Below are 24,587 nucleotides of genomic sequence, written 5' to 3'. Positions count from 1 at the left end.
GAACTGGGCTGCTACGAGTTGTCATATCCCCGAGAACGATTCCATCCAGAGCTTAGACGAGTTATCATAGCCCAGATGCAGCCGAAATGGAAGGTTACTATCCTTCCAACGAGGTTGTCTCCCCGGAGCAGCAACATCAGCAACATCAGCAACATCAGCAACATCAGCAGCATCAGCAGCATCAGCAGCATCAGCAGCATCAGCAGCATCAGCAGCATCAGCAGCATCGGCAGCACCAGCAGCACCAGCAGCACCAGCAGCACCAGCAGCACCAGCAGCACCAGCACCTGCAACAGCAACAGCAACAGCCGCAACGAATAACATCTAGCATGGCCATGCCACACACGAATACATTCGATGGCCAAATGACAGGCAATCAGACCTTGCTTCAGCGCCGTGCGAGCGCGTCTCTTGGATTTGGGCCTCGACAGTTGTCGGACCAGGTGGAAGCCCGACGCATGTCCTTAGCGGCAGACCAAACAGCAATGAATCCGCCATCCGTGTCCGGGCCTGCCAGTTTCATGGGATTCCAGCCTTCACCACAGCAGCTTAACAGCTTCCCCATGCTAGATACTTCCAGCATGGGTAACATGATGCCCGATGGCAATAATTTCCCGAGTCTATCTCCCGATGCCATGGGTAACTTGGTATCTGCTCAGTTTGCCAATATTAACATGGGAGCAATGTTCCCCACTGCTGACCCGGGCTCTAATACTGTACTGGGAGGGCAGACTTCACCAACCACGATGCAGCTTTCCATGCCGTCGAATGATGCCATGCAGTTCAACAATGCCGCGCAATACAACGCTTTTACGAACCCACAAGACAATGCAGTTTCAACCCGTCTTCAATTGAATCGGCTGGAAGCAGCCTCGACCCCAACCCACAGCCATGATTCGAGGCTCTGTGCTGCTGCTCCTACTGTTGATCAAGTGATACCACAGATCCCTCGCCATGAATCATCAACCAGCTCCGCTGTTTCTCCCGTCCAAGAGAAGCCTTCATCAACAGGGGCCGCTCTACCAAGTGCTTCATCTCTCGCCACAACCCCGAACGCTTCATCAAATTCAAAGGAGCTTCGTGAGAGATCAATTTATTCCAAAAGTGGCTTCGATATGCTCAAGGCTTTGTGGCTCGTTGCGTCCAGGAAGAACCCCAAAATCCATCTAGGAGCAGTCGATATGTCATGCGCATTCGTTGTGTGCGACGTTACTATGAACGACTGCCCAATTATATATGTCTCCGATAACTTTCAGAACTTGACTGGGTACAGCAGCCACGATATTGTTGGCCAGAATTGCCGCTTCCTCCAAGCACCTGATGGAAAAGTGGAGGCTGGGACCAAGCGAGAATTCGTTGACAACGGCGCTGTTTTTAATTTGAAGAAGATGATACAAGAGAGGCAAGAAGTTCAACAAAGTCTCATCAACTACCGCAAAGGCGGCAAGCCGTTCCTTAATCTACTGACTATGATCCCGATACCATGGGATACGGATGAAGTCCGCTATTTTATCGGCTTCCAGATTGACTTGGTTGAGTGTCCAGATGCCATCGCTGGATCCGAATTCGGTGGCGTTGCCGTCAATTATAAGCATAGTGATATCGGCCAATATATATGGACACCGCCTTCTTCTGCATTCTGGGACTCCGACAATGGTCAGACTTTAGGGGTTGATGATGTATCAACCATTTTGCAGCAGTTTAATGCGAAGGGCATTGCATCAGACTGGCACCGTCAGTCCTGGGATAAGATGCTTTTGGAGAACTGCGACGATGTTATCCACGTACTTTCTCTCAAAGGTCTCTTCCTCTATCTTTCCCCAGCATGCAAACGCGTCTTGGAATATGATGCCGCAGAGTTAGTTGGTAACACGCTTTCATCTATTTGCCACCCCTCCGACATTGTCCCTGTTACGCGAGAGCTGAAAGACGCGACGACTGGAGATCAAGTCAATATCGTTTTTAGGATCCGAAGAAAGCAGAGTGGATACACATGGTTTGAGAGTCATGGATCGTTATATGTTGAGCAAGGGAAAGGCCGCAAATGCATCATTCTTGTTGGCAGAAAACGACCTGTATTCTCCATCAGTCGCCGAAACATTGAGTCCAATGGCGGCATCGGGGATAGTGAGATGTGGACCAAGCTGTCGACCTCTGGCACTTTTCTCTACGTATCATCAAACGTGCGATCCCTCCTCGACTTACAGCCGGAATCGCTTGTCGTCACCAGCATTCAGGAGTTGATGCGCAAAGATTCAAGGCCTGAATTTGGCCGCGCTTTAGAGAAGGCGCGACGCGGCAAGATCGTGACCTGTAAGCACGAGGTCTTAAATAGGCGAGGCCAAGGCCTCCAAGCTCAGACCACGCTATATCCTGGAGATGCTACTGAGGGGCAAAAGCCGTCTTTCTTACTTGCCCAAACAAAGCTTTTGAAAGCATCATCGAGAGCTTTGGCACCGGCCAATTCAACAGCGGGTTCTACTACCAGTAGATCGGTGCATGGTCAAATATCTCAGCCTGGAGGCGGCGGCTTAGCTCCAGGCAACCAGGATGAGGCACTTGCATCTGACGATAACATATTTGATGAACTGAGGACAACAAAATGCTCCAGCTGGCAGTTTGAACTGCGTCAAATGGAGAAAGTAAATCGAATACTAGCCGAAGAACTCGGGGGCTTATTGTCTAGCAAGAAAAAGAGAAAAAGGCGCAAGGGAGTTGGCAACGTGATTCGCGACTGCGCCAACTGCCATACTCGCAATACGCCGGAATGGCGCAGAGGACCAAGTGGCCAACGAGATCTTTGCAACAGCTGTGGCCTGCGCTGGGCCAAACAAGTAAGCCTCAACGAACTCCGACACCAGTGGCAAAACTAACGAGGGTCGTTTTAGATGGGACGTGTTTCCCCGCGCAACTCGGTGCGCAATGGCGAGACCCAAAGCAGAAAATCTGTCTCACCAATACACTCATCACCGCTGCACAAGGAGGTATCTGCAGGCGTGAGCTCGTCTGACCACCAAGCAAAGAGATTAGCTCCGAGTGATACTGCCACACCTGCAGATGCCATGTCTCCCACTAGTGGCAACCAGCCGGCAAGTCGCGCTGCTAGTGCCGGTACTGCGATGGCTTCAATTCAGGAAGAGCGAGAGACTAGCTTACCTTGAATTTGAGCAATGGCTCCACCAAATTGGTGACAGTCTGTGTCTTGGTATTATTGCTTTCAAAACTACTGTCTTGATTTAGATGAACTTATTACCCAGCATACGATATCATATACACGACGCGCTTATTTTTTTGTTCCTTGTTTTCACAGTTCGGCGCTGTTAGGATTTTGACTTTATACCTATTTTCTCAGCGTTTTGCGACGCTCATTTCGGGAGTTCAGAAGCCATTGACTTGCCCAGACCAAGTTGATAGTCATATCTGCGACGTGATGAAAATAACCCGTGTGACAGTTCTTTTTCCACTTAAGCCCTGCAACCCTGGTCTTTTGCGCTAATGTGCATTATGTGGCTTTTTCCCAAAAGCTCTTGTTAGCAAACGCCGACCTGAGGCTTCATCGGCGGTGGTATACCTGGATATGGGGTAGAAAGTACTTTCTGGAAAATGGTTTCGGCTTCAACGTTTCCGAAAATCATGTGTCGTTCTGATTTTTAGTTGAGCCTCTCATCGGACGATTGTCTTGGTCTCTCGCTGTCCTGGGTCATGGAAGTAGACGACCGATGACGCCAGGCCGCTGCTCTACAGTGCTACAGTGAGCGATTCGTCCTTAATTACATAACGGGCCCCGCTGTACTGTTCCTGACTGTTATAGGTAGTTGATTATTAACATTACCCAAGAGCAAATTCAAAAAACCCCACAAAATACAAAAGAGGCGACGCACCTTACTCATTACATATATGCAAAGCCAGTAAGTAAGTACTGGTAATAGTGCAAAACATCTTCCTATTCAGTACAGTGATCTCAGTGGCAATATAACAAAAGCAATCTATACAACGCAGCCACAGGTGAAAAAGGGTGGCCTCTAAAAATCATAACGAGTTAAATAAACTATAGCCGCGATACAATTTCAAAGCTCATCTTTGGTATGGCGGACAGGCTCTTCGAACTTCCGGCTTTTAGTGTTCCTTGCCGGCTTTGCCTGCGCCTCGTTCCTCTCTGCTTTCTCCGCGGTCTTGACACGCTTAGCCAATGCTGCAATCTCGTCATCATAGTCGGTCCATTCGGGGACTTGTCGGCGAGCGCGATCGAGCTTGGGCTCCTTCGTCTCGGGGTTGTTGCAAAGATCAATGGTTCGCGCCTTGCTCTGGCTCTCGTCGCTGCACCATGTCTCACACCATAGCCACTCCTGGGGAAGGCTGTGAATAGGGAGCTGGAACTGCATGTGGTTGGGCAAGTCTTGATCCAAGTTCGCTAGGCTGTTTGGATCGGCAGAGAGGGCTTGATACTGCTGTCGAAGGCGGTCCCCAGCGGCTATCTCGCGGAAGCGGCGCAGGTCAACCACGTATAAGGCAGAAATGTGGTAAGGGCGTCCACGGAGGTAATTTGCCCAGTACCCCTGTTTCCAAAAGCGGAATCCTTCCATCTCTGTACGAGAGTCGCACATTGGGGTAAAGCCATACGGAGCCCCTTCCAAGTCAAGTCTGACCAGGTCCATCATATCTGTCCGGACAATCTGATCTGCATCCACGAATATAACTTTGTCAACAGAAAGGGGAAAAAGAACATCCAAAAACAGAATCTTGTAACCCCAAATTTCTCTCTGCTTCTCTTTTTGATGTCGAAGCCAGTGAGGCCATTTGTATGTCACCATTTCGTACTTAAAACCATACTCCTTAGCAAGATGAGGAATAAACTCTTTGAAAGAAGGGGACAGAAACTGCTCGATAAACCAGAATTTGACAGTATGTTTCGTGTGGCGCATGACAGATACCATCATTATATTGAGCATTCGCTCATACAAGTGACCACTGGCGACGGAGAAAATATTGATTTCCGCGTGTTCAAGATCAGAGGCAGACTTTTTACCCAAAGTGTTGCCCAAGAAGCCCTCTGCCAGCTTCAGACCTTTCGAGACAAGGCTATCGACTGCCGCATCGCCTTCCTCAAGCACATCAACCTCTTCCATGCCTGGCTTACGGGATAGTCGAGGATAGAGGGTTGTTCCTTGAAAGTCAAGTACAGCCAGAGATGTGCCCTCATCACCCTGAACAGCCGTCCAACCTTTTGCGCCTACACTCTTAATCTCAAAGATGTCTGCACTTCGCCCTTCTTTCAGATGGATGTCATAGACACCTGGATTAGCTTGGAATTGGAAGAAACCGAGGTTCGCCATGACAATTGTATCTGTCAAGTGCGGCTCCTTCTCAGTTCCCAAGACAAGCTGGACACCGCGAGGTGGGGCAGATTTTCCTTCTCTAGAGTGGCCTTGAATGAGGATATGCTCCAGCTCATATGTTGCGTCAACTTTGGAGTTTATAGAAGACATCTTGATATTGTCCAGGTCGTGGACGGACTCTTTAGCTGCCACGAGCCAAGCGGGTGGCACATCCATTCCGAGTGTAAGAAGAGCTTCCGAGGGAATTCCACTGAAGACAGCCTGCCCACCTCTGATAGCGCCATCTTCGTTAAACGAAGGCTTAGATTCCAATACGTAACGAAAGAACCGCTTTATTGGAAGTTCCTCAAGCTTTTCCTTCGGGTTTAGGAACAACTTCAGGTACACGCCATCAAGCTCAGATAGGACTTTCAGAAGTGGTGCCCATCGCTGAGCTTGCTCGCTCAACGGATTGAGCAGGACAATGAGATGAATACTTGCGCTTGCTGCGTCGCCGACTTCAATTGTCGTGTGCTTTGCGTCCCAATTTCTATAGATCAACGAGCGAATGGACGAAGATGATTCAAAAATGCCTTCTGGTAGATCGGATATGGTTGATAGAGCAGTGATAGACGTCAATTTAGCACTAGAGATGGGGTCAGAAACCCTGTCACTCAGTCCAAGATCATCTAGAGCCTCAAAAACGGGAAGAAGTCGGCTTTTTCGCTCAAGTGCCAGGAGCTGTGTGAAATCATCTTCAACAAAGTTATCTTCTGGGGCGATTGGACCGATCAAACGCCCATTTAGCAGTACGTTTCTGGTGCCAGGCTGTATCTTTGCATACGAGAGGAATCGCTTCAGTGCAGCGGCGTAGGCGTCAGCTGAAGGACGAGTCGCCGCCTCTCGCACTATTCCCTCAATATCATCACTTGCTCCGAAACTGAAACGACCAGATTCAGCCTTGAGAGCTTCGTTGACTTCAGAAGCCCCTTCTGCAGTAGCGGGGTTATGGATGAGGTCGATTTGCACGCCTGGATTGTTCTGCTTGAACTCTAGTGCCGACATGATAAGCTCCACGCCACGCGAGGTAGTCGCATCAGCAACAACTGTAACAATGGCCCATGATTCTTTTCCTACTGCTGGGTCACAGCTTTGCCACGGAATAATACTGAAGAGGTCTTTGTGGTCTTCGTGTAACTTGGCGACATCTAGAATGCGAAGGGGATGAGCATCACTCACGGAAAGATACTCATTGCGACGATTCAATGCGCCTTCCAGGAAGATTTCGGGAACCCAGACGTTGTCGTCGATAGAACCATGATACACACCCCTCTGAACTGTCTGGAGATCTTCAGAGACTTGCATGCTCATGCTTTGCAGCCAGTCTGCAACACGAGGCGTTGGGGCTCCATTAACAAAGAACACTGGTTCAGTTTTGTCTGTCGCCTTGAGTCTAGATATCCAACGGCGCGCCATGTCCATTGCTGTCTCGTACTCTTTGCTTTCCAAAATTCTGGAAAGTTCCTTAGCCTCTGCACCAGTGGTTGGCACTAGACCTTCAATGGCTTGAACAAAACTGGTTTCAGTCAATGCTAGGATAGGTGGCTCTCCGAGGCCGTCAACATAACTTCGAAGTGTATCCAAGCCATATGTATCCATCAAATGAGACACTATCTTTGCCTGATTCAATGCTTCCAGGTTTGGTGTAACGGGCACAACACCAAAGCGTATCGGGATACCACGTTCTATGAGCACCATAAACTGGCTTACCATGACCAAATCATCCTCATTCGAGAAGTCAAGGGCGGCAACTACATTAAAGATATTCTTCGCAATAGGAGGTATTTGTCCTGGAAACGTGCGTTGGAGCAGCTGCAAAGAATTAGCCGAGGCAGAATAGCAATAGTTACAAGCGAGACTTACAGAAGTTAACTGGCCTGGATAGTGAGCGTAGCGGGTATCCTTTTCTAGGTCATTTAGCCAAATGATAGCGTGGCTATCTTCTAGCCCGTCAGTCCAGTCATATCGTATTATCTCCCCGGCATCTGACTTAGATGCAGCGACATTTTTGTGTCCGAGCAGTGCTACCGCATCAGCTCCACTGAAACCCAGGCTACGAACCGCATCAATGAGCTTCCGCTCACGACGAAGCATATCAACCAGAGTGAACGGCTCGATCTGGCGTTCAATCAATTGCAAACCGTTTAGCCACAATGCGTTGATGCCTCTCGGGACGCGCTGAATGTGTCCTCGCTTGTATTCTTCGGAAAAGCCAACGGACACATTGTGCGCAGAGATCGAAGCGGAAAACTTTGGGAAATCCTGCATAAGCTTAACAAGAGTCTCAAAAGGGGTCTTGCTACTTTGAACGAAGGATGCAGTTTTCATGCCAAGGTTTTCTAACTCCAAAGTTGAAAGTGGGCGAAGGTCAGTCAACTCCTGCTCCTCAAATATAGCCTCAGTATTTAGGAGCTTTTGACTGCCGGCATCATTTTGCGAGATCCTGTCATCAATGACGATATAATCCGTTCTTTTGAGAGCGAGTTCGACTCCAAATCCGCTAACCGGCAGCGGCTTATTTTCAGCGTTTGTTGGGCGACGGTATCGTAAACGATAGTTTAGTTCGCCTGCTTTAGCAGCTCGCGCCAGCGATGTATGAAAATTCCCGAAGTTGGGGGATGTTGGATCTGCATATAGCACTGTATCCTTCCCAACACCTATGGAACGATCAAATGGTAGGACAGATAGTTCCCTGGAGAGATTATTAGCAAATCAAACGATGCAGGCAGAAAATGGCGGTCATACGCATCAAACAGTCCAGTCCTCACAGCAGTATCTAACAGCGGTGTGCAGTATTGGTTCCCGTCCGACAGAACCCATGCTTCACACGTAGGGTCTATATCCGCCAGCGCGACAGCTGTATCATAGTATTGATAGTGTGCTTCTACTCTTGGACTGGAAGAGTGCAGCGAGAGAGCAAGCTTGAAGGTAGACAATGCCTCTGGACTGCTAATATGGCCATCATCTCGGACAAATTTGATAAATTCCTCATAAAGCGCGGCATCGGTGGATAATTTGGAGAATCGCCCACCAGCGATCTGGTCAAGCAGAGGAAAGTAAGCCGAGGAATTCTCGGCGGTTGCGGTTTCGCTGGCCCATCTGTTAGCAGTTGTCTTTTGGAGAGGATGAAGTGGATTGACGTACAGAAGCTCAAGTAGAAACGGCCCCCCAGTAAACGCTGCTTGCATGCGAACGTTGACAGATGGTGAAGCAGACACTTGCCATCCGACCAATATTGCAACTAGCAGACTGCTGAGGGAGCAGACCATTTTGTATGACCGTGTGCGTATACGGCGATTCTAGAAGCTCGAATGGCCGGCTGCTCGGATTCGGCTGCTCGAGTTTCGGCTGCTCGAGTTTCGGCTGCTCGAGTTTCGGCTGCTCGAGTTTCGGCTGCTCGAGTTTCGGCTGCTCGAGTTTCGGCTGCTCGAGTTTCGGCTGCTTACCACAGTAACAAGATTGGGACTCCAACCCTCAGATATTGCCAGTAACTGCCGCACTCCGTACATGCGCCTGACGTTATGTGCCTGTGCTCTTGACACCGTCGCAAGAAAGCTCCCCCAAAAAGGGTTAGCGCGTAGATGCTATCTGTCGAACACTGTGGCAGAACAGCTTGGTGGGGTGCTTCAAGGGGCTAGGCGGTGTAAGCTGCTGGTCGGCGGAACATTGTTGCGGGGCAATTCGGCCAGCAAGCCCACAATTGAAGATGGACACGAAGCTCAATCGTTTGGCTGAGGAGGCGTATCCGTATGTCAACACACAACCACTACAAGACTCCTCGACGCCGAGTGGTTGGCTAGTCTGCAATTGCAATCATCGTTGGGCGAGCTGATTAAATACTTTTATATGTTGAAGCCTTGGCCGGCGTCACTCACTTTTTGCCTGTGCACGAAGCTGTTGCTTCAACTCCCCCGCTGCAATGTCGTCTTCCCCTAACATGTTAACGAAGGTGTGCAAACTCCCAGCTGCAGCGATCTTGTCACCTTGCACTGACGATGCTTTAGTTCGAATCAAAGTCTTCTCGGGCGAAAGGTCTTGCCTTCCATCCCAAGAGGTATGTTCGTTTGTGCTAAGGCTGATTCGGACGCCGCTAATAGCGCCAACGTAGACCATGGATCCTCGTCACCCTCCATTCGTCCACGATTCAGCTTTGGGACTATCGGATGGGCACTCTGATTGATAGATTCGAAGAGCATGATGGTCCTGTCCGTGGCGTTGATTTCCATAGGACTCAGCCTCTATTTGTCTCTGGCGGTGACGATTACAAGATCAAGGTGTGGTCGTACCAAACAAGACGATGCCTCTTCACACTCAATGGCCACCTGGATTATGTTCGTACCGTCTTCTTCCACCACGAGCTTCCTTGGATTATCTCTTCCTCGGATGACCAGACAATTCGGATATGGAATTGGCAGAACCGCTCGCTGAGTACGACATGCTCAAATCGTTAAACACTGCAATTTAAACTGACCCTTATTATAGTTTGCACCATGACTGGACACAATCACTACACCATGTGTGCTCAATTTCATCCGAAAGAGGACCTCGTGGTATCCGCTTCGCTCGATCAAACTGTCCGTGTTTGGGACATTTCCGGACTTCGAAAGAAACATTCCGCTCCCACGTCCATGAGTTTCGAGGACCAGGTTGCTCGCTCCAATCAAAATCAAACTGACATGTTTGGGAATACCGATGCCGTTGTCAAATTTGTTTTGGAAGGACACGACCGTGGCGTCAACTGGGTTGCTTTTCATCCACACATGCCCTTGATTGTTTCTGCTGGTGATGATCGCCTGGTGAAGCTTTGGCGCATGAGCGAAACTAAGGCATGGGAAGTAGATACATGCCGAGGACATTTCCAGAACGCGGAAGGGTGCCTTTTTCACCCTCATCAGGATTTGATTCTCTCGACTGGTGGTGACAAGACGATCCGGGTTTGGGACCTCAACAAGAGAACGGCAGTTCAGACGTTCAAACGCGAAAATGACAGATTCTGGGTTATTGCCGCACATCCGGAAATCAACTTGTTCGCCGCTGGTCATGACAACGGTGTCATGGTCTTCAAATTGGAGCGTGAGCGACCTGCATCTGCTGTTCATCAGAACACACTATTTTTCCTTAGCAAGGAGAAACTCGTCAAATCCTACGATTTCCAAAAGAACGTTGAGAGCCCGACTCTCCTCTCGTTAAAGAAGCTAGGCAGCGCGTGGGTTGCGCCTCGAACTCTGTCATACAATCCAGCTGAGAGATCTGTTCTTGTTACGACTCCTGCTGATGAAGGCTCTTATGAGCTCGTCAATCTTCCTAAAGAGGGTAGTGGTAACATCGAGCCCACTGAATCCAAACGGGGTTCCGGCAACTCGGCCATTTTTGTGGCCCGGAACAGATTCGCGGTTCTCAACCTCTCTACTCAGAATATCGATATCAAAGACCTCTCAAACAATACAACACGCTCTTTCAAGGCACCACTTGGTACCACTGATATTTACTTTGGTGGGACAGGCAATTTGCTCATTATTACTGCCACCACTGTCCATCTTTACGACATCCAACAAAAGAAAAGCGCAGCTGAGCTTGCAGTCAATGGTGTTAAGTATGTGGTATGGTCTAATGATGGTCTATACGCGGCGCTTCTCAGCAAACACAATGTCACCATTGTCACTAAGACTCTTGAGCAAGTGAGCACACTGCACGAGACAATTAGAATCAAGAGTGCCACTTGGGACGACGCCGGTGTCCTCTTGTACTCCACACTAAACCACGTGAAGTACACCCTACTCAATGGTGATAACGGCATTGTCAGAACGCTAGATCAGACTGTATACCTTGTCCGAGTCAGGGGACGTAATGTTTACTGCCTGGATAGGTCCGCAAAGCCACGCATCCTCCAAATCGACCCCACTGAATACCGATTCAAGCTCGCTCTCGTGAAGCGCAATTATGAAGAAATGCTTCATATCATACGCAATTCCAGCCTTGTCGGCCAGTCCATCATCTCATACTTACAGAAGAAAGGCTATCCCGATATCGCTCTTCAGTTTGTCCAGGATCCCACCACCAGGTTTGACCTTGCCATAGAATGCGGCAACTTGGATGTTGCGGTAGAAATGGCTAAGGAACTTGACAAGCCTAAATTCTGGAACAGACTCAGCATCGAGGCTCTGTCTCACGGCAATCACCAGATTGTTGAAATGTGTTACCAAAAACTGAAGCAGTTCGACAAACTTTCCTTCCTTTATTTAGCTACTGGTGATTACTCGAAGCTTGCCCGCATGGCTAAGATTGCCGAGCATCGCGGTGACTTCACCGCTCGATTTCACAACGCTCTATATCTGGGAGAAGTTGAGGACCGTATTCAGATGTTCAAGGAGATTGATCTTTGTATGTGTGATTATTGCGAGTGTCTTTGTGTTATTACTAACTTGTGCGCATAGACCCCCTCGCATATATGACCGCCAAGTCGTATGGCCTAGATGATGAATGCCAGGCCATCTTGGAAGCAACTGGAATTACGGAAGACCAGCTCACCCTGCCTAGTCTGGGTAAACCTTTCGTCCCCCCCAAACCTGTCGTGCCCACCTTCAAGCAAAATTGGCCTACAAAGGCTACATCTCAGTCATTCTTTGAAAAGGCTCTTCTTGGACAAGTTGATGGCCTTTCCCTCGAAGACAATACTGATGCTGTCGGTTTCGATGACGCTATGGAAGATGTCGGTGCATCGACCCACGGAGCAGCCATTGCCGAAGACGATGATGAAGATGCTGCTGGCTGGGATATGGGCGATGAAGACCTACCCGAGGCGGACAATGACTTCGTGACCGTGGATACTGCCGATGCTGGAGGTGCTGGTAGCAGCGAGGCTGATTTGTGGGCTCGCAACTCTCCCCTTGCGGTGGACCACATTGCCGGTGGTTCCTTTGAGACGGCCATGCAGCTATTGAACCGTCAAGTTGGTGCGGTTAGCTTTGCGGCGCTGAAGCCTCGCTTCCTGGAAGTCTACAAAGCATCGCGGACTTTCCTGCCCGCATCTGCTAGTCTCCCTCCCCTTATCAACTACGTACGCCGTACCGTGGATGAGAGCGATCTCCGCCAGGTGCTTCCCATTGTTCCTCGAGATCTAGAATATCTCGCTGCTAATGAGCTGCAGCGTGGATATGATTCTATGAAGACCAATAATTTGGAGAATGGCGTCAGGATCTTCAAGAGTATCTTGCATACGATTCTCATCAACGCGGTGACCAGCGAAGGCGAGGTTACCGAGGCTAAGAAGCTCATCACTTCGGCCAGTGAGTATACCGTTGCCATGAGCATTGAGCTGGCAAGAAGACAATCAGCAGATGCTGCAGCAAATGATTCCGAAAAGCTTAAGCGAAGCCTTGAGCTTTCGGCCTACTTTACAATACCAAAAATCGAGATTCCTCATAGGCAACTCGCTTTACTCAGCGCCATGCAGCTATCAAGCAAGAACAAAAACTACAATAGCGCCTTGAGTTTTGCCAACCGTATCATTGCGAATGGCGGCGCCAGCAAGATTGTGGAAACAGTATGTGATGTTCTATGCATCATGCGATGATAATGATGCTAACCAAAGGCAGGCAAAGAAGGCTAAGGCGGCATGCGAGCGCAACCCCAACGATGCTGTTGATATTGAATTTGATCAATTTGCAGAGTTCGAGATTTGCGCCGCGAGCTTCACTCCAATCTATAGTGGGACGTCGTACGAGGAATGCGCTTTTGACGGATCCAAATACCATTCCAAGTACAAGGGTACTTTGTGCAAGGTCTGTGAGGTTTGTGAAATTGGCAAGCATGGAAGCGGTTTGCGGCTATTTGCATAGATATATAGATGATGGGGCCTACTTTGGGGTCCAATTCAAAAATTTTTTTAATTTAGTTACGACGCAAAAGGACGGATGGACTGGGCGGAACCTGTGCTCCGAGTTGGCGGACGCTACAGGTCCAAAAGAAGCAAGAAATGAAAAAAAAAAAAGCCCCAACAGTCTTGCCCAGATGGTAAAGGCACAAAGAAAGTTGACATGATTATACGAAGATGAGGCCACTCCGCGATGTGCACAGAAGTGACGTTTGTGGTGTATAGTAGTACATTAGGGTCGTATGAATGCTATGCCATCGGTCCAACATTAAACTATAGTCTCTAGTTCCCTAGCATACCCCAGAGTGTTTTCGATGACCATTTGGCTCATTTCCTTGCTCTGTGCAGATTCTTCGCCAGCTTCGGCAGCCTCGTCGGGGAAGTAGATGTGGCCATCACGGACGATCCAGCCGCGATGTTGGGCGAACTGGATGACCTCGCCTTCCGAGTCCAGAAAGAGAAGCGACTTGGTCGAGCTTATCGGCAGGCTGGGGTACGCACGCTCGCTGCTGCTCGCAATCTCGGAGCGGATCTGGTTTTTTAGAATCTGGAAGCGGCGGTTAGTGTCCGTGCATACCAAGCAGGCGACTCAACAGGGACTACGGAGACTGCAAGCCCAAGGCGGCACATACCTCTGAGAAGACGCTGTACTCATCGCAGGGAACCTCGCTGCTCTTCATGGCCTTCCACACGCGGTCGTAGCTGCCCTCCATCAGCCAGCGCTCCAGCCGAATCGGGTAGCCCAGGTAGCGGTCGCCCTCAACGTCGCCGGCGGTGCCGCCGCCGTCCCTGTTGGCGAGGCTTTCGAGCTCCGAGTGAAACTCGGCGTATCGGCCCTGTGTGAGGAGCAGCAACAGGCTGAGACCGGTGACTTTGTTGCGCTCGGGCAGGTTGGGTGGCAGGCGCGCCGAGGGTAGCTCGTAAAAGGGCTGCAGCTGCTGGACGTAGCGGGTGAAGGCTTCAGGGTTGCGGGCGCGGATGGCGAAGAGCGCGCCCTGCTCGTACGTCTCGCGGGCAACGGCGAGGAGCTCTGGTGAGATGGAAGGCGACGGCGTGAGCGCATGCAGGCGCAGGAGGGCGAGCTTGGCCTTGGAGAGGAGCTTGTTTGCCTCGTCGTAGCTCATCGACGGCGAGTGCCGGAGCTGGCCCAGCAGCTGGGTGAGGGCTCGTTCCGCCATGGTTATTTGGAGTGTTGTGTGTTTCTGTTTGACGGGGCAATTGATGGGTGGCCGAGGAAATAGGCGGGTGTCGATGGATTCAAATGCTTCTTGGCGTGATGCGCGGCTCTGGATTCAATAGCACTTTCTCTTTGCTGGTAGCTTAGGCGGATGGATGCCAGGCTGACAGCAGGTGACGCGACGCTGGATCTCTGCATTATGTAAGCTATAACGACCTACCCGGGACCCCAGATGACTCAAAGTACTTTTATCTCATGCACTAAGTTCCATGGAAACAACTCCGGCGGCATTACACCCGTCCCGAAAAAAAAAAGCGCTGATATTTTGAGATCAACAGCATCTGGCTGTGGCTCAACCATTTTTTTTTCCCTTGTGATAATGACCGCTGGCGGATACGGCAGTCGCGACGCCAATGCACTCCTCTATATATCGGGGGGCAAATGAGTGCACCAATGATCAATGGTTGCGACGGGGCGAAAGGCATCTACTGATACTATCAAGCAGAGAGGCCAGGGTACGACTTAGTATGCGTTCATTGGTAATAGAAAATCGGGTCGCAAAGTCTACAACGGAAGATATATCAAGGATTGTAAGAAAACCCCAACTCGTCTTGGTGAAAACGTCGCCGAAATCGAGTGTATTCTACCGAGCAAGGCAGGTAACTACTGGAAAAAAAAAAGAACGGACCACTAATAGTAGCAGAAAGATAGGAGATTAAATAGGCTGTATCTAGTTTCTTTAAATTGTCAGGCCCAGGGTTGAGCTACCTCTTACCCTTTACAACATGGTACACAAAACTACTGCATGTGGTGATTATTTGCTTTGAATTGGTGACGGCGGCGCTGGTTTCACTTGCGCCGTGCTATAGGGGGGTGCGAACATGATTAATGTAGCTCTTACCGGCATGCGAGTTGTATGCAGCAAAACAGAAATTTACCGATAAATGATGCTGGAGAGGGGGTCGAAAGTGACAGAAAAAGAAAAACTCGACATCATCGCCCAGCTGTCAGCCTCGTCTGGGCGCCACGTCCCAGCTTTAGGCGGATTGGCGGAAAGCGAGGCATTCTTGGCTGACCTGGCGAGGGAGCAGCCGGGCCGTTGGGGGTTTGGTGACAGGTGAACATGAAGAGCTATCCTCAGATTCTCAGCACAAAGAGAACCACCTAAAGCTCTGATATCCGATATACATCAGATGAGAGATTAAAAAAAAAGATGAGAACAGACGAGAAACGATGGAGAATAGGACACAACGGAAGCGGTAATTGTTATCATGAACGTCACTCAGTATTTGCAACCGTGGTGAGACAAACAGGTAGTTTGGGGTTCCTGCAGTGGGCCCATTCCGTTTTCGGAAATGAAGCGGTACAGAGTACTCCCTCCGTAGACAGCCAGCCACCCACTGCAACGGGCGTAACTAGCAACGAGGTGTATCCGGTCTTGCTACCGTACCTACGGGTTAGTAGAATTGCTGGGCATCAGGGTCCAACTCGTCCAACAAGGCAGCTTCGGTTGGGTAAGCTCCGAAAACAGCACATGGCTGTCATAACTACTTGGAAAGGCTGGGAACTACAAACGGGAGAGATGGGTGCTTTGGCAGCAGGGGACCAGAGTTGGCCCAGGTGGCGATAAAAACCCTGTAGATCCTCGTTGCCTGAGCTCTAGAATCATAACTACATACTTATTTTGTTGCGCATCGCGGCGTTGCGAAATCCTGGTCGACAGTTACACGAAACCTACCCGGTTACTTGACTACTGCTACTTATTAGGAGGCACAAAGCCACTTACATACTTGGTAGCCAATAGCCAACGCACCTCGCTACTTACGTGATATCTTAGAAACTAGTATCTACCTAGGGAGGTAGACACGAAGTGTCCTGTGCTGTAGCGGCCCGGTGGCGACGACACGACGACAACGACGAGGACGACGACGTGCGGTTGGCTGAGGATGGCATACACGATACAGACCGTGGCTGATCCCATCTACCAGCCGGCCAAGTTAATGAGTGAGTACTTGCCCTGTCTGCCAATTCCCTCACTTTTCCTCAATGGAATTTGCGGCGTGCATTACATGGACTGGGCTGGTGGTGTACATGCCTTGCTCTGCATTTTCTCAACATGCTTCCTACCTACCTGGCTTTTCAGCAGGTGCGAAGCAGATCAAGGCCCCTTCTACCTGGAGGTAATATGCGATGGAACAAACCATACAGGCATCAAAGCTCATCCCGATACTGGCTGCATTGCATTGCGACAGTCAAAGAGGAGCCCAATTGAAGGTTACAATGCAGTGGCTGTGTGTGGCGGCAACACAGCAACACGAGGCAAGGCACGGCGCTCTCCCCACCCACCACCACGGCGGCGAGCGAGGGGACTTGAGCCCCTAAAAATAGACGGATTGGCGTGATGATAAGATGTCGCCGTAGGGTGTGGCCGAACCACCAATGTGGCTCGATCACATTTATATCCTGTCGAAAATCTCGCCGTTCGGGAAGTTGGGTGGCAGAACAATCGAGGCCAGGAGGAACAAGAAAGAAGAAAAAATCAAAGAAGAAGACCCTTTCGAGGAACCCTCCCACCAAAGAAAAGGGCACAAAGCGACAAAACGTCATTTCTAATTACCGTCATTTGCCTGCTCCGCCGACACGCGGAGCTAACAATCCTGCCCCACGAATACATCCTCTACAAGACTCAACACCGCCCACCCACCATCGACACCCTCCGGCTTAGCTGCCCGCATTTTGGCTGCACAACGGCGCAATAGCTAGCCTGCTTGCTTCCCCTCCCTGAACATTGCCCAACGTTGCGAAACGAACGGCTTCGAGATCCTCGCTGCCCGTCTGCTTGCTGTTGCTGTTGCTGCAACTGCTATCGCTTCTGCGACTTCTCTTCTTACGGCTCGCAAAGCTTATCACAACGCAGATCGGGCTGCCGCTGAGCCTTTAAGCACAGCCGACTGGGAGGCTCTACCTTGCATCGCTCCTTTTTTCTTCTTTTTGTTGCCGTTTTCTTCATTGCTTGCATGCTGACCGCTCACCTACTCACCTACTCACTCAGTCACTCAGTCACTCACTCACCCATTCTCTCCGAAAAAAAAAATAGTTGACACCAACAATCCTGCCGCCGAGATGCCCCCCAAACTTGGTGCGACCTTCGTCCCCAGCGGTTTCGACGACTACTACATGCCAGAAGTCGTGGCACCCTCTCCTCAAAGGTATGCTAAATATCTACCCCTCTTGATATACTCCCCCGCACCGCTGCACCCGATAAACAGCGTTGCGCTAATATCCTCGTCTCTCGTGCAGGGTCACTCCTCAGGTGCCGCAAGCCATGCAAGACGATATCCAGCGAATGGAGCTAGAAGCCGGAGATGTTCCCGCGCGACGCAAGAGCGATGATGCCTCGCACTACACTGACGAGCCTTCGACATACGCACAGCCGACCTATGCAGCCCCCGTAACTACCCAGGACCAACAAAACAAAAGAGCCAGCGATTCCGCCCAACAGTACGCTAGCGCCTACCACAAAGACGATTCGCTTTCCGACTGCCTAGACTCGATATCCTTGGACGGCGCTCCGTCCTTTTCCCCCTTTCCGAAGGTCGTTGGGGACAATATACCACCTGGGGATGACGCCAAAGAAGAAATTCTTTGGAACTCGCGCAAGCATGTCCTGCATTCGCAAAATGTCGCCATGCAAATCAGCTGGGCCAGAGATGTGCTCAATTGGGTAGAGATATCCGTCGACGCCGCCGCCCGTGAGAATGCTGGAGTGCCTCGCCCCTCCACTCCTCGCACCGAGCACGAGCTCCGCGTCGACGCCATCAACGTCATCAACTACTTGGCTGACCAAGAGCACCCCGACGCACTATACATGCGCTCCAAGTGGCTGGAATTTGGCAAATTCGGAAACAGAGTGGATAAGCGAGAAGCGTACAATGGCTACACCCGCGCCTCCGGCCTTGGACATGCTAGATCCGACTACCGCATCGGCATGCTGTATGAGCAATCCAACGACATATCCAAAGCAAAGGAACACTACTACAAGGGAATGGGACTCAAGGACTCGGCCGCTCTCTACAGAATGGGCATGATGAGCCTGCTAGGACAACATGGAGAGTCCAAAGATTATTCTGGAGGACTAGAGCGCATTCGTCTTGCTGCTGAGAGCTCAGACGAAGATGCTCCCCAGGGCGCCTACGTCTATGGCATGCTTATCGGACGCGACCTACCCGATATTACTCTTCCGGAAGGCCTGCTTCCCTCCAACATGGAGACCGCTAGGATGTACGTCGAGAAGGCAGCATACCAAGGATTTGCCAAAGCGCAGCTCAAAATGGGCCAGGCCTTCGAGCTCTGTCAGTTTGGCTGCGAATTCAAGCCTTCTTATTCGTTGCATTACTACGGTCTTGCTGCCAAGCAAGGCATTCCAGAGGCGGCGCTGGGTGTCAGCCGCTGGTTCCTCTTTGGCTACGACGGAGTTTTCAAAAAGAACGAGGAGCTTGCCTACAAATACGCTCAAGAGGCGGCAGCGTCCAAGCTACCAACCGGGGAGTTTGCCATGGGATATTATCATGAGATTGGAATTCACGTCAACAAGAGCCTCTCTGAGGCGAAAAAATGGTATGAGCTCGCCGCCGAGCACGGTAACACCGATGCTGTTGGTAGATTGGAATCACTTGACCAGGATATGACTCTGTCAAAGAAGGATCACGAAACGACAACCCTCACTAGGATCAAGTCTCAACATGGTTCAATGCGGGGAAAGCGACCGGAACGTTTTGCTCAAACACAAAAACAGCACTTACCAACTCTTAACGAGAGCGAACCCCCCGGCAGGCGCTCAAACGGCGTCTCCCCCATGCCATCCCCTGGCATCAAGCCCACCATTGTGTCCGAGCATGCCGACTTACCAGATGCGTCACGAGCGTCTGTAGTAGGTGGTCCCGACACCTCTCCTGCATTCAACCTTCGCTTGGATTCGCAGCCTGATAGACCGCACTCTGCGGCTCCGTATCCTGTTGACGACCGGCCAGCACCCCTCAACGTGAACCGCCCCAAGTCTACTGCACCTTATCCCGATGACGAACCTCCAGGAAAGTACATACATCCTTCTCAAGGACTCGGCCCTCAAGCGGACCGCCCAACCAGTGCTTTCGGCATTCGCACGTCCAGCGGTAGCTCTGCACCCACCAACTCACACAGTAGCAATCTCTACCCTAGTGCGCCAGCCAACGTTGGCCGCGGACTGCCCGTACACGGCCCGGGTGGCTACCGACCACCACCTGCTGGCGCTCATCCCGCTGACATGAATTACCAGCGACCTGCTACAGCACAGCCTTACTCCAGTGGTAGCTCGCCTCCCGGCAACCCGCAACATAGGACCCCTCGCCAATCGTACGGCGGAATTCCTCCTGTTGGTTCGCAGCCAGGGTATGATTATGGCCTCCGCACCAGTTCACGGCCTCTACACGACGGCCCTCCCCCGCCGCAACACATGAGCCAGCAGACACACGCCCCACGCGTTCCGCTGGCTGCTGTTGGTAGCACCGGAAGACCAGACAGATACGGATCTCTGCCACCTCAAGATCCCAGGCAATCGAGAACATCCACAGGGCTCGGCACTCCAGAACCATCACGCCACGGTCGTGCTACAAGCCCAGCACCGGGTGTACCGTTGCACAGTAGAGTAGGGACGGCACCGCCGGGAGGATCCCGGCCGGTGCCGACGAAGGTTGAACGGCCTCCTGCAGCAACACCCAAACCCAGCAAAGGCCCAGCGACGTTTGAAGATATGGGCATCCCTCAGGGTAAAAACGATGGTGATTGTGTAGGATACGCTCGAAGCATGTTTTCAAAACACCTGCTAATACGTCTCGTTAGGTTGTCATGTAATTTTTGAGCCAGCGCCACCAGTTGATCTGAGTCACTATATATACCCTTGGCATATTCACGGCGGTGACTGGGCACAAGCGAGTGCGCTGCTTTTAATTCGGAATTTGATGAAAAGTACCATTTTTGTTCTTTTCTTACGGGTCGCATGGTTCATATTACTTGCAATGTATCAGCATACGACATTCATCGTAGTGAAATGTTACATAAATAGGCACCATTGCTAATGACATGGTACCTCGTCTTGAATAAAAGTTAAATGTTCGAGTACTGGAACAAGACCGCACGCACCTAGCTGATGAGGAGGTCACCGAAGTCGCTGTAGATATGTGGTCCAAAACGTCTCTAGTGACCCCCACTAGATCCAACCCCGCGGCTTCGGACCAAGCGACGGTGGGAAGCAGACAGAGAGGGTCACTCTGAATCATTCCCCGACATGCAGTAGTGTATCAGTACAGAGAGATGCGGGACCAAGACATGGAAACAGAGACAATTACATCTCTTTGTGGCAATGACATCACAAGTTTCCTTTCATCCAGCTGTGTCGTGTCATGTCATTAAGTCGGACGCCAGAGCAAAGGCAAGCCTTCCCAAGTCGTTCCCCGACGCTAATGCCGGACCCGCCCATCTCATGAATCGGTATACATCAGCCATGACAGAGGACAAGCGCCTAGTCTTTTTGATGACCTGTTGCTTTGCTATTGCAGCCACCATTATGAGCCATTCTGAGGCATACTGACGACAAAAGAGCTGAGTATTGACATTGTAGCCGAGACATCACGCCAGACAACGCGAGCATGCCATCTTGCCTCTCATCCGAGACCGGCTGGTCAGCTACCACGGAGTGAGACCCGGCACATCGCCGCCGCGCACCGGTGCGCCCCCCCACCCCCTTTCCTCCGGTGTAATCGCAGCCTAATGCGCCCAGTGGAACAGATCAAACCAAGAGAGAGCCGAAAAAAAAGAATCAAAATCAACCGCCATATATAAACCGCCGCGATACACGAGCGCGCATCAAAGAACACCTACATGTACAATGGCGGCGTCCTCGTCCGCGAGCGACCAGCTCGATCTGGAAAAGGCCCTAGACGCCGGCCCGGACGCGGCATGCCCTGCACCGCGCACCGGAAAGGACTGCGAGGGATGGGCGGGCGGACATGATACGCTGGCGGCGCCTGCGTGCTTGCGTGTCGGCTCGCGTGCTCATGCCGAGGAGGATGAGGGCAACGTGGGCAGCCGGGGCGACGCTGAGGAGGACAGCAGCCACGACAACGACGATGACGTCGAGGTCGACTCGCCCGGTGGCGTTTTCGGCAGAGTGCTGAGCCGGATCACGTCCAAGTCGAGTGTTGACCCGGGTCCGCCGCCGGATGGTGGATGGGTTGCCTGGACGCAGTGTAAGTTTCGCATCCTTGCGCGCCGCCGTCCGCGAGAGTCGTCTGAAACTGACTCAACTCGTTTCTCTGCAGGTTTCATCGGCCACATGGTCATCTTCACCACGTGGTAAGTGTCACACTATGGGCATCTCGTCCGCTCCTCCTCTTCCACCCCCCTGCGGCTCGGCTTACATGGAAAACCAACAAACAAACAGGGGCTGGGCCAACTCGTTCGGCAGCTTCCAAGCCTACTACACCACGCTCCTCGACCGCTCCCCCAGCCAAGTCTCCTGGATCGGGTCCCTCAACGTATTCCTGCTCTTCTTCGTCGGCACCTTTACGGGGCGCCTCACCGACGCTGGCTACTTCCGAGCCGTCTTCCTGACGGGCACGGGGCTGCTGGCCATCGGCATCTTCGCCACGGCGCAGTGCGCCACGTACACGCAGTTTCTGCTCGCGCAGGGCGTCTGCATCGGCGTCGCACACGGGTGCCTATTCTGCCCCACGCTCGCCGTGCTGTCCACCTACTTCCACCGCCGCCGCGCCCTCGCCGTCGGCATCGCCGCCTGCGGCTCCGCCACCGGCGGCCTCGTCTTTCCCAGCATGATCCGCCAGCTGCTGCCCAGCGTCGGCTTCTCATGGACCGTTCGTGCCATTGGCTTCGTGCAGGTGGCCGTCGTTGCCGCCGCCAACCTCGGGGTCCGCACCAGAATCCGCCCGCGCAAAGCCGGTCCCGTCGTGGAGTGGCAAGCGTTCAAGGAGCTGGAGTACACATTCTACGCCGCTGGGGCCTTCTTTGTAAATTCTTCTATCGCCTGAGATGCCTAGCCTCTGCTAACCAAAGGTTAGAACTTCTGGGGCGTTTATTTCGCCTTCTTCTATGTTTCTGCGTACTCGCGCGACGCATTGAACCCGCCGCTCTCGTACCCAGAGTCGCTCAACTTGCTTCTCATACTCAATGGCGTCGGCATCATCGGTCGCATCGCCCCTAATTTCATCGCTGATCGTATCGGTGCGGTCAACGTATTCATACCGACGTCCATCATTGCCTCCCTGCTAGTGTACTGCTTCATGGCCATCGAAAGTCCCACTGGGCTATACGCCTGGGTCGTCATTTACGGTATCGTCGGAGCTGGTATCCAGAGTCTCTTTCCAGCCGCCTTATCTTTTCTTACGACGGACTTGCGCAAGTTAGGTGTTCGTATGGGCATGGTCTTCACCATTGTAAGCTTTGCCGTCCTCACAGGACCACCAATTGCAGGTGCCATCATTGCAAGCCCTGCAGGGTATACCGGCGCCAAAGCATTTGCCGGTAGTTCCATTGCTGTTGGATGTGGATTCTTAGTTGCAGCAAAATTGGCTAGGATGCATAGTAAAGGTCTTGGATGGAAAAGTAGGATTTAGTAATGTCGTGAAGCTTGTGAACGTAATACACATTTTGCATACGAACAGGCGTTTCGAGAGACTTTCCCGAAATTCCTGTTTCACTTGGGGAATGAGCTATCAGCAACAAGTTTAATACAGGATATTGGGATAGGTACAGAGGGATAGGAACAAAATCATTGAACTGATGTTGGTGCGTTGTATATTAGGTGAAGCTTACAGGCCAGAGTTACATATCCCGATGACTGTATAAGAATGAGTGATGTTTAGCTGCGTCCATACCAAAGGCACCGCTCATAAATTAGGTACAATACCACCCCTCCAAGAAATCAAGGCAAAATAACAGCAAAATGATCTTTTAGCAACTCGTCGATTTGAACTACAGAGATCTCATTAGGCCCTTGTATTATTCGAAAGAGGACCAAACGTAGTCGTCATCAAGCCTCTTGGCGCCGTTTGGGGTCCACTGCCAGACACCTCTGCGCGATGCTTGAGTAAAAAGTTCTCGTCTGGCACGGCGAGAGATGGCACTGGTGCGACAGGATGTTGCTTCACAAGTATTGTCAGTCCAGCCGATTTGAAAGTCATCTCCCCACCAGGCCCGAAGCTCAAGCCCAACACGAACTGTCACTAGAACGGAGGTGAGGTTGTTATAGCCATTCAGTTGAACTGGGATAAGGGGACATGGACCCTGAGGAAAATTGGGACAAGCTGGAACTCGCTTTGTTTCCGACCAGGAAAGTGAAGCCTCGGAGCCTGATGCCTCATCATATGTATATGCCGAAAATTCAAACTCACACCATTGCTCTACTCCCTCAGCGGCACAGCCAAGATTGGCTCCATAAAAGTTGAAGCGGAAGCAGGGGAATATCTCGTTTGGACCGATGCTGATTTCAGCGGTATCGCCAGCTCCATCAAAAGGAGCATCTGGAACCAAAGCTGGTGGTAGAAATTCCACTAGCTGATGGCCGGATGACGAGAAATAGGCGGTTGATGGTGGTGAAGAAGGGGGGGCCACGAGGAAACCCTCTGAGAACCACAAATCGCCAGCGGGATTCAGAAGGGGACCAGGAAGTATATTATCAAACTGTACCAGTCAGCAGTGTCGCTGACGATTGGTCTAATGCTACTCACAGTCACAGTCAAATTGCCAACCTTGTCTCCTCCAGAAGCGCAGACAGTGGGAGAAGGCTCCCCAGGAGTCAATACCGGAGTACTTGTGGGGGTAGCTGGGATTGTATTTGTTGGAATCGTACTGGTTGGAATGATGCTTGTTGGTAGTGACGGGGTTGTAATTGGCGTCACTAGCTCTGATGAAAGACTCGAGATCAAAGATGTATTTTCGGTGAACGGGGACCGGGTAGTACTTGAGTTCGAGAATGGAAATAATGTTTCAACGGAGCTAGGAAGTGTTAGTGAGAGCCTCTATGAATACAAAGACGAGCAGTGCTATTGCTACGTACCTTTGTCGCCTAACGAGTCTTCTGCGAAAGGCTGGCCCACGAGGGACTGTGACA

General features: G+C 51.3%; 6 protein-coding genes across 6 annotated transcripts; 4 read left to right on the top strand and 2 right to left on the bottom strand.

Annotated features, from left to right (window-relative positions):
* Window positions 1-86: 86 nt before the first annotated feature.
* V2A60_007906 (white collar 1) lies at window positions 87-2,491 on the top strand (the record flags this gene model as incomplete). Its single annotated transcript, XM_083259186.1, has 2 exons — window positions 87-2,313; window positions 2,427-2,491. The coding sequence occupies 2 exons, from the start codon at window positions 87-89 to the stop codon at window positions 2,489-2,491; spliced, it is 2,292 nt and encodes a 763-aa protein (XP_083115312.1).
* Window positions 2,492-4,067: 1,576 nt separating this feature from the next.
* On the bottom strand, window positions 4,068-8,644 carry V2A60_007905 (UDP-glucose:glycoprotein glucosyltransferase-domain-containing protein; the record flags this gene model as incomplete). The annotated part of the gene is made up of 4 exons (XM_083259185.1): window positions 4,068-7,187; window positions 7,239-8,067; window positions 8,121-8,465; window positions 8,520-8,644. The coding sequence occupies 4 exons, from the start codon at window positions 8,642-8,644 to the stop codon at window positions 4,068-4,070; spliced, it is 4,419 nt and encodes a 1,472-aa protein (XP_083115311.1).
* A 650-nt stretch (window positions 8,645-9,294) lies between these two features.
* V2A60_007904 (coatomer subunit alpha) lies at window positions 9,295-13,213 on the top strand (the record flags this gene model as incomplete). Its single annotated transcript, XM_083259184.1, has 6 exons — window positions 9,295-9,324; window positions 9,380-9,429; window positions 9,484-9,803; window positions 9,858-11,756; window positions 11,810-12,918; window positions 12,971-13,213. 6 exons carry the CDS (start codon window positions 9,295-9,297, stop codon window positions 13,211-13,213), a joined length of 3,651 nt encoding a protein of 1,216 aa, XP_083115310.1.
* Window positions 13,214-13,516: 303 nt separating this feature from the next.
* Window positions 13,517-14,426, bottom strand: V2A60_007903 (proteasome regulatory particle lid subunit RPN12; the record flags this gene model as incomplete). The annotated part of the gene is made up of 2 exons (XM_083259183.1): window positions 13,517-13,795; window positions 13,881-14,426. The coding sequence occupies 2 exons, from the start codon at window positions 14,424-14,426 to the stop codon at window positions 13,517-13,519; spliced, it is 825 nt and encodes a 274-aa protein (XP_083115309.1).
* Window positions 14,427-17,548: 3,122 nt separating this feature from the next.
* On the top strand, window positions 17,549-20,314 carry V2A60_007902 (uncharacterized protein; the record flags this gene model as incomplete). The annotated part of the gene is made up of 3 exons (XM_083259182.1): window positions 17,549-17,634; window positions 17,726-20,249; window positions 20,303-20,314. 3 exons carry the CDS (start codon window positions 17,549-17,551, stop codon window positions 20,312-20,314), a joined length of 2,622 nt encoding a protein of 873 aa, XP_083115308.1.
* Window positions 20,315-21,347: 1,033 nt separating this feature from the next.
* Window positions 21,348-24,019, top strand: V2A60_007901 (uncharacterized protein; the record flags this gene model as incomplete). The annotated part of the gene is made up of 5 exons (XM_083259181.1): window positions 21,348-21,708; window positions 21,781-21,814; window positions 21,903-22,485; window positions 22,537-22,973; window positions 23,890-24,019. 5 exons carry the CDS (start codon window positions 21,348-21,350, stop codon window positions 24,017-24,019), a joined length of 1,545 nt encoding a protein of 514 aa, XP_083115307.1.
* Window positions 24,020-24,587: the final 568 nt, after the last annotated feature.

Source organism: Cordyceps javanica, chromosome 5, assembly GCF_051103115.1.
Source record: "Cordyceps javanica chromosome 5, complete sequence".
NCBI classification, from domain to species: domain Eukaryota; kingdom Fungi; phylum Ascomycota; class Sordariomycetes; order Hypocreales; family Cordycipitaceae; genus Cordyceps; species Cordyceps javanica.
Note: the sequence above shows the minus strand (reverse complement) of the source record. Positions and strands in the feature narration are given on the sequence as shown.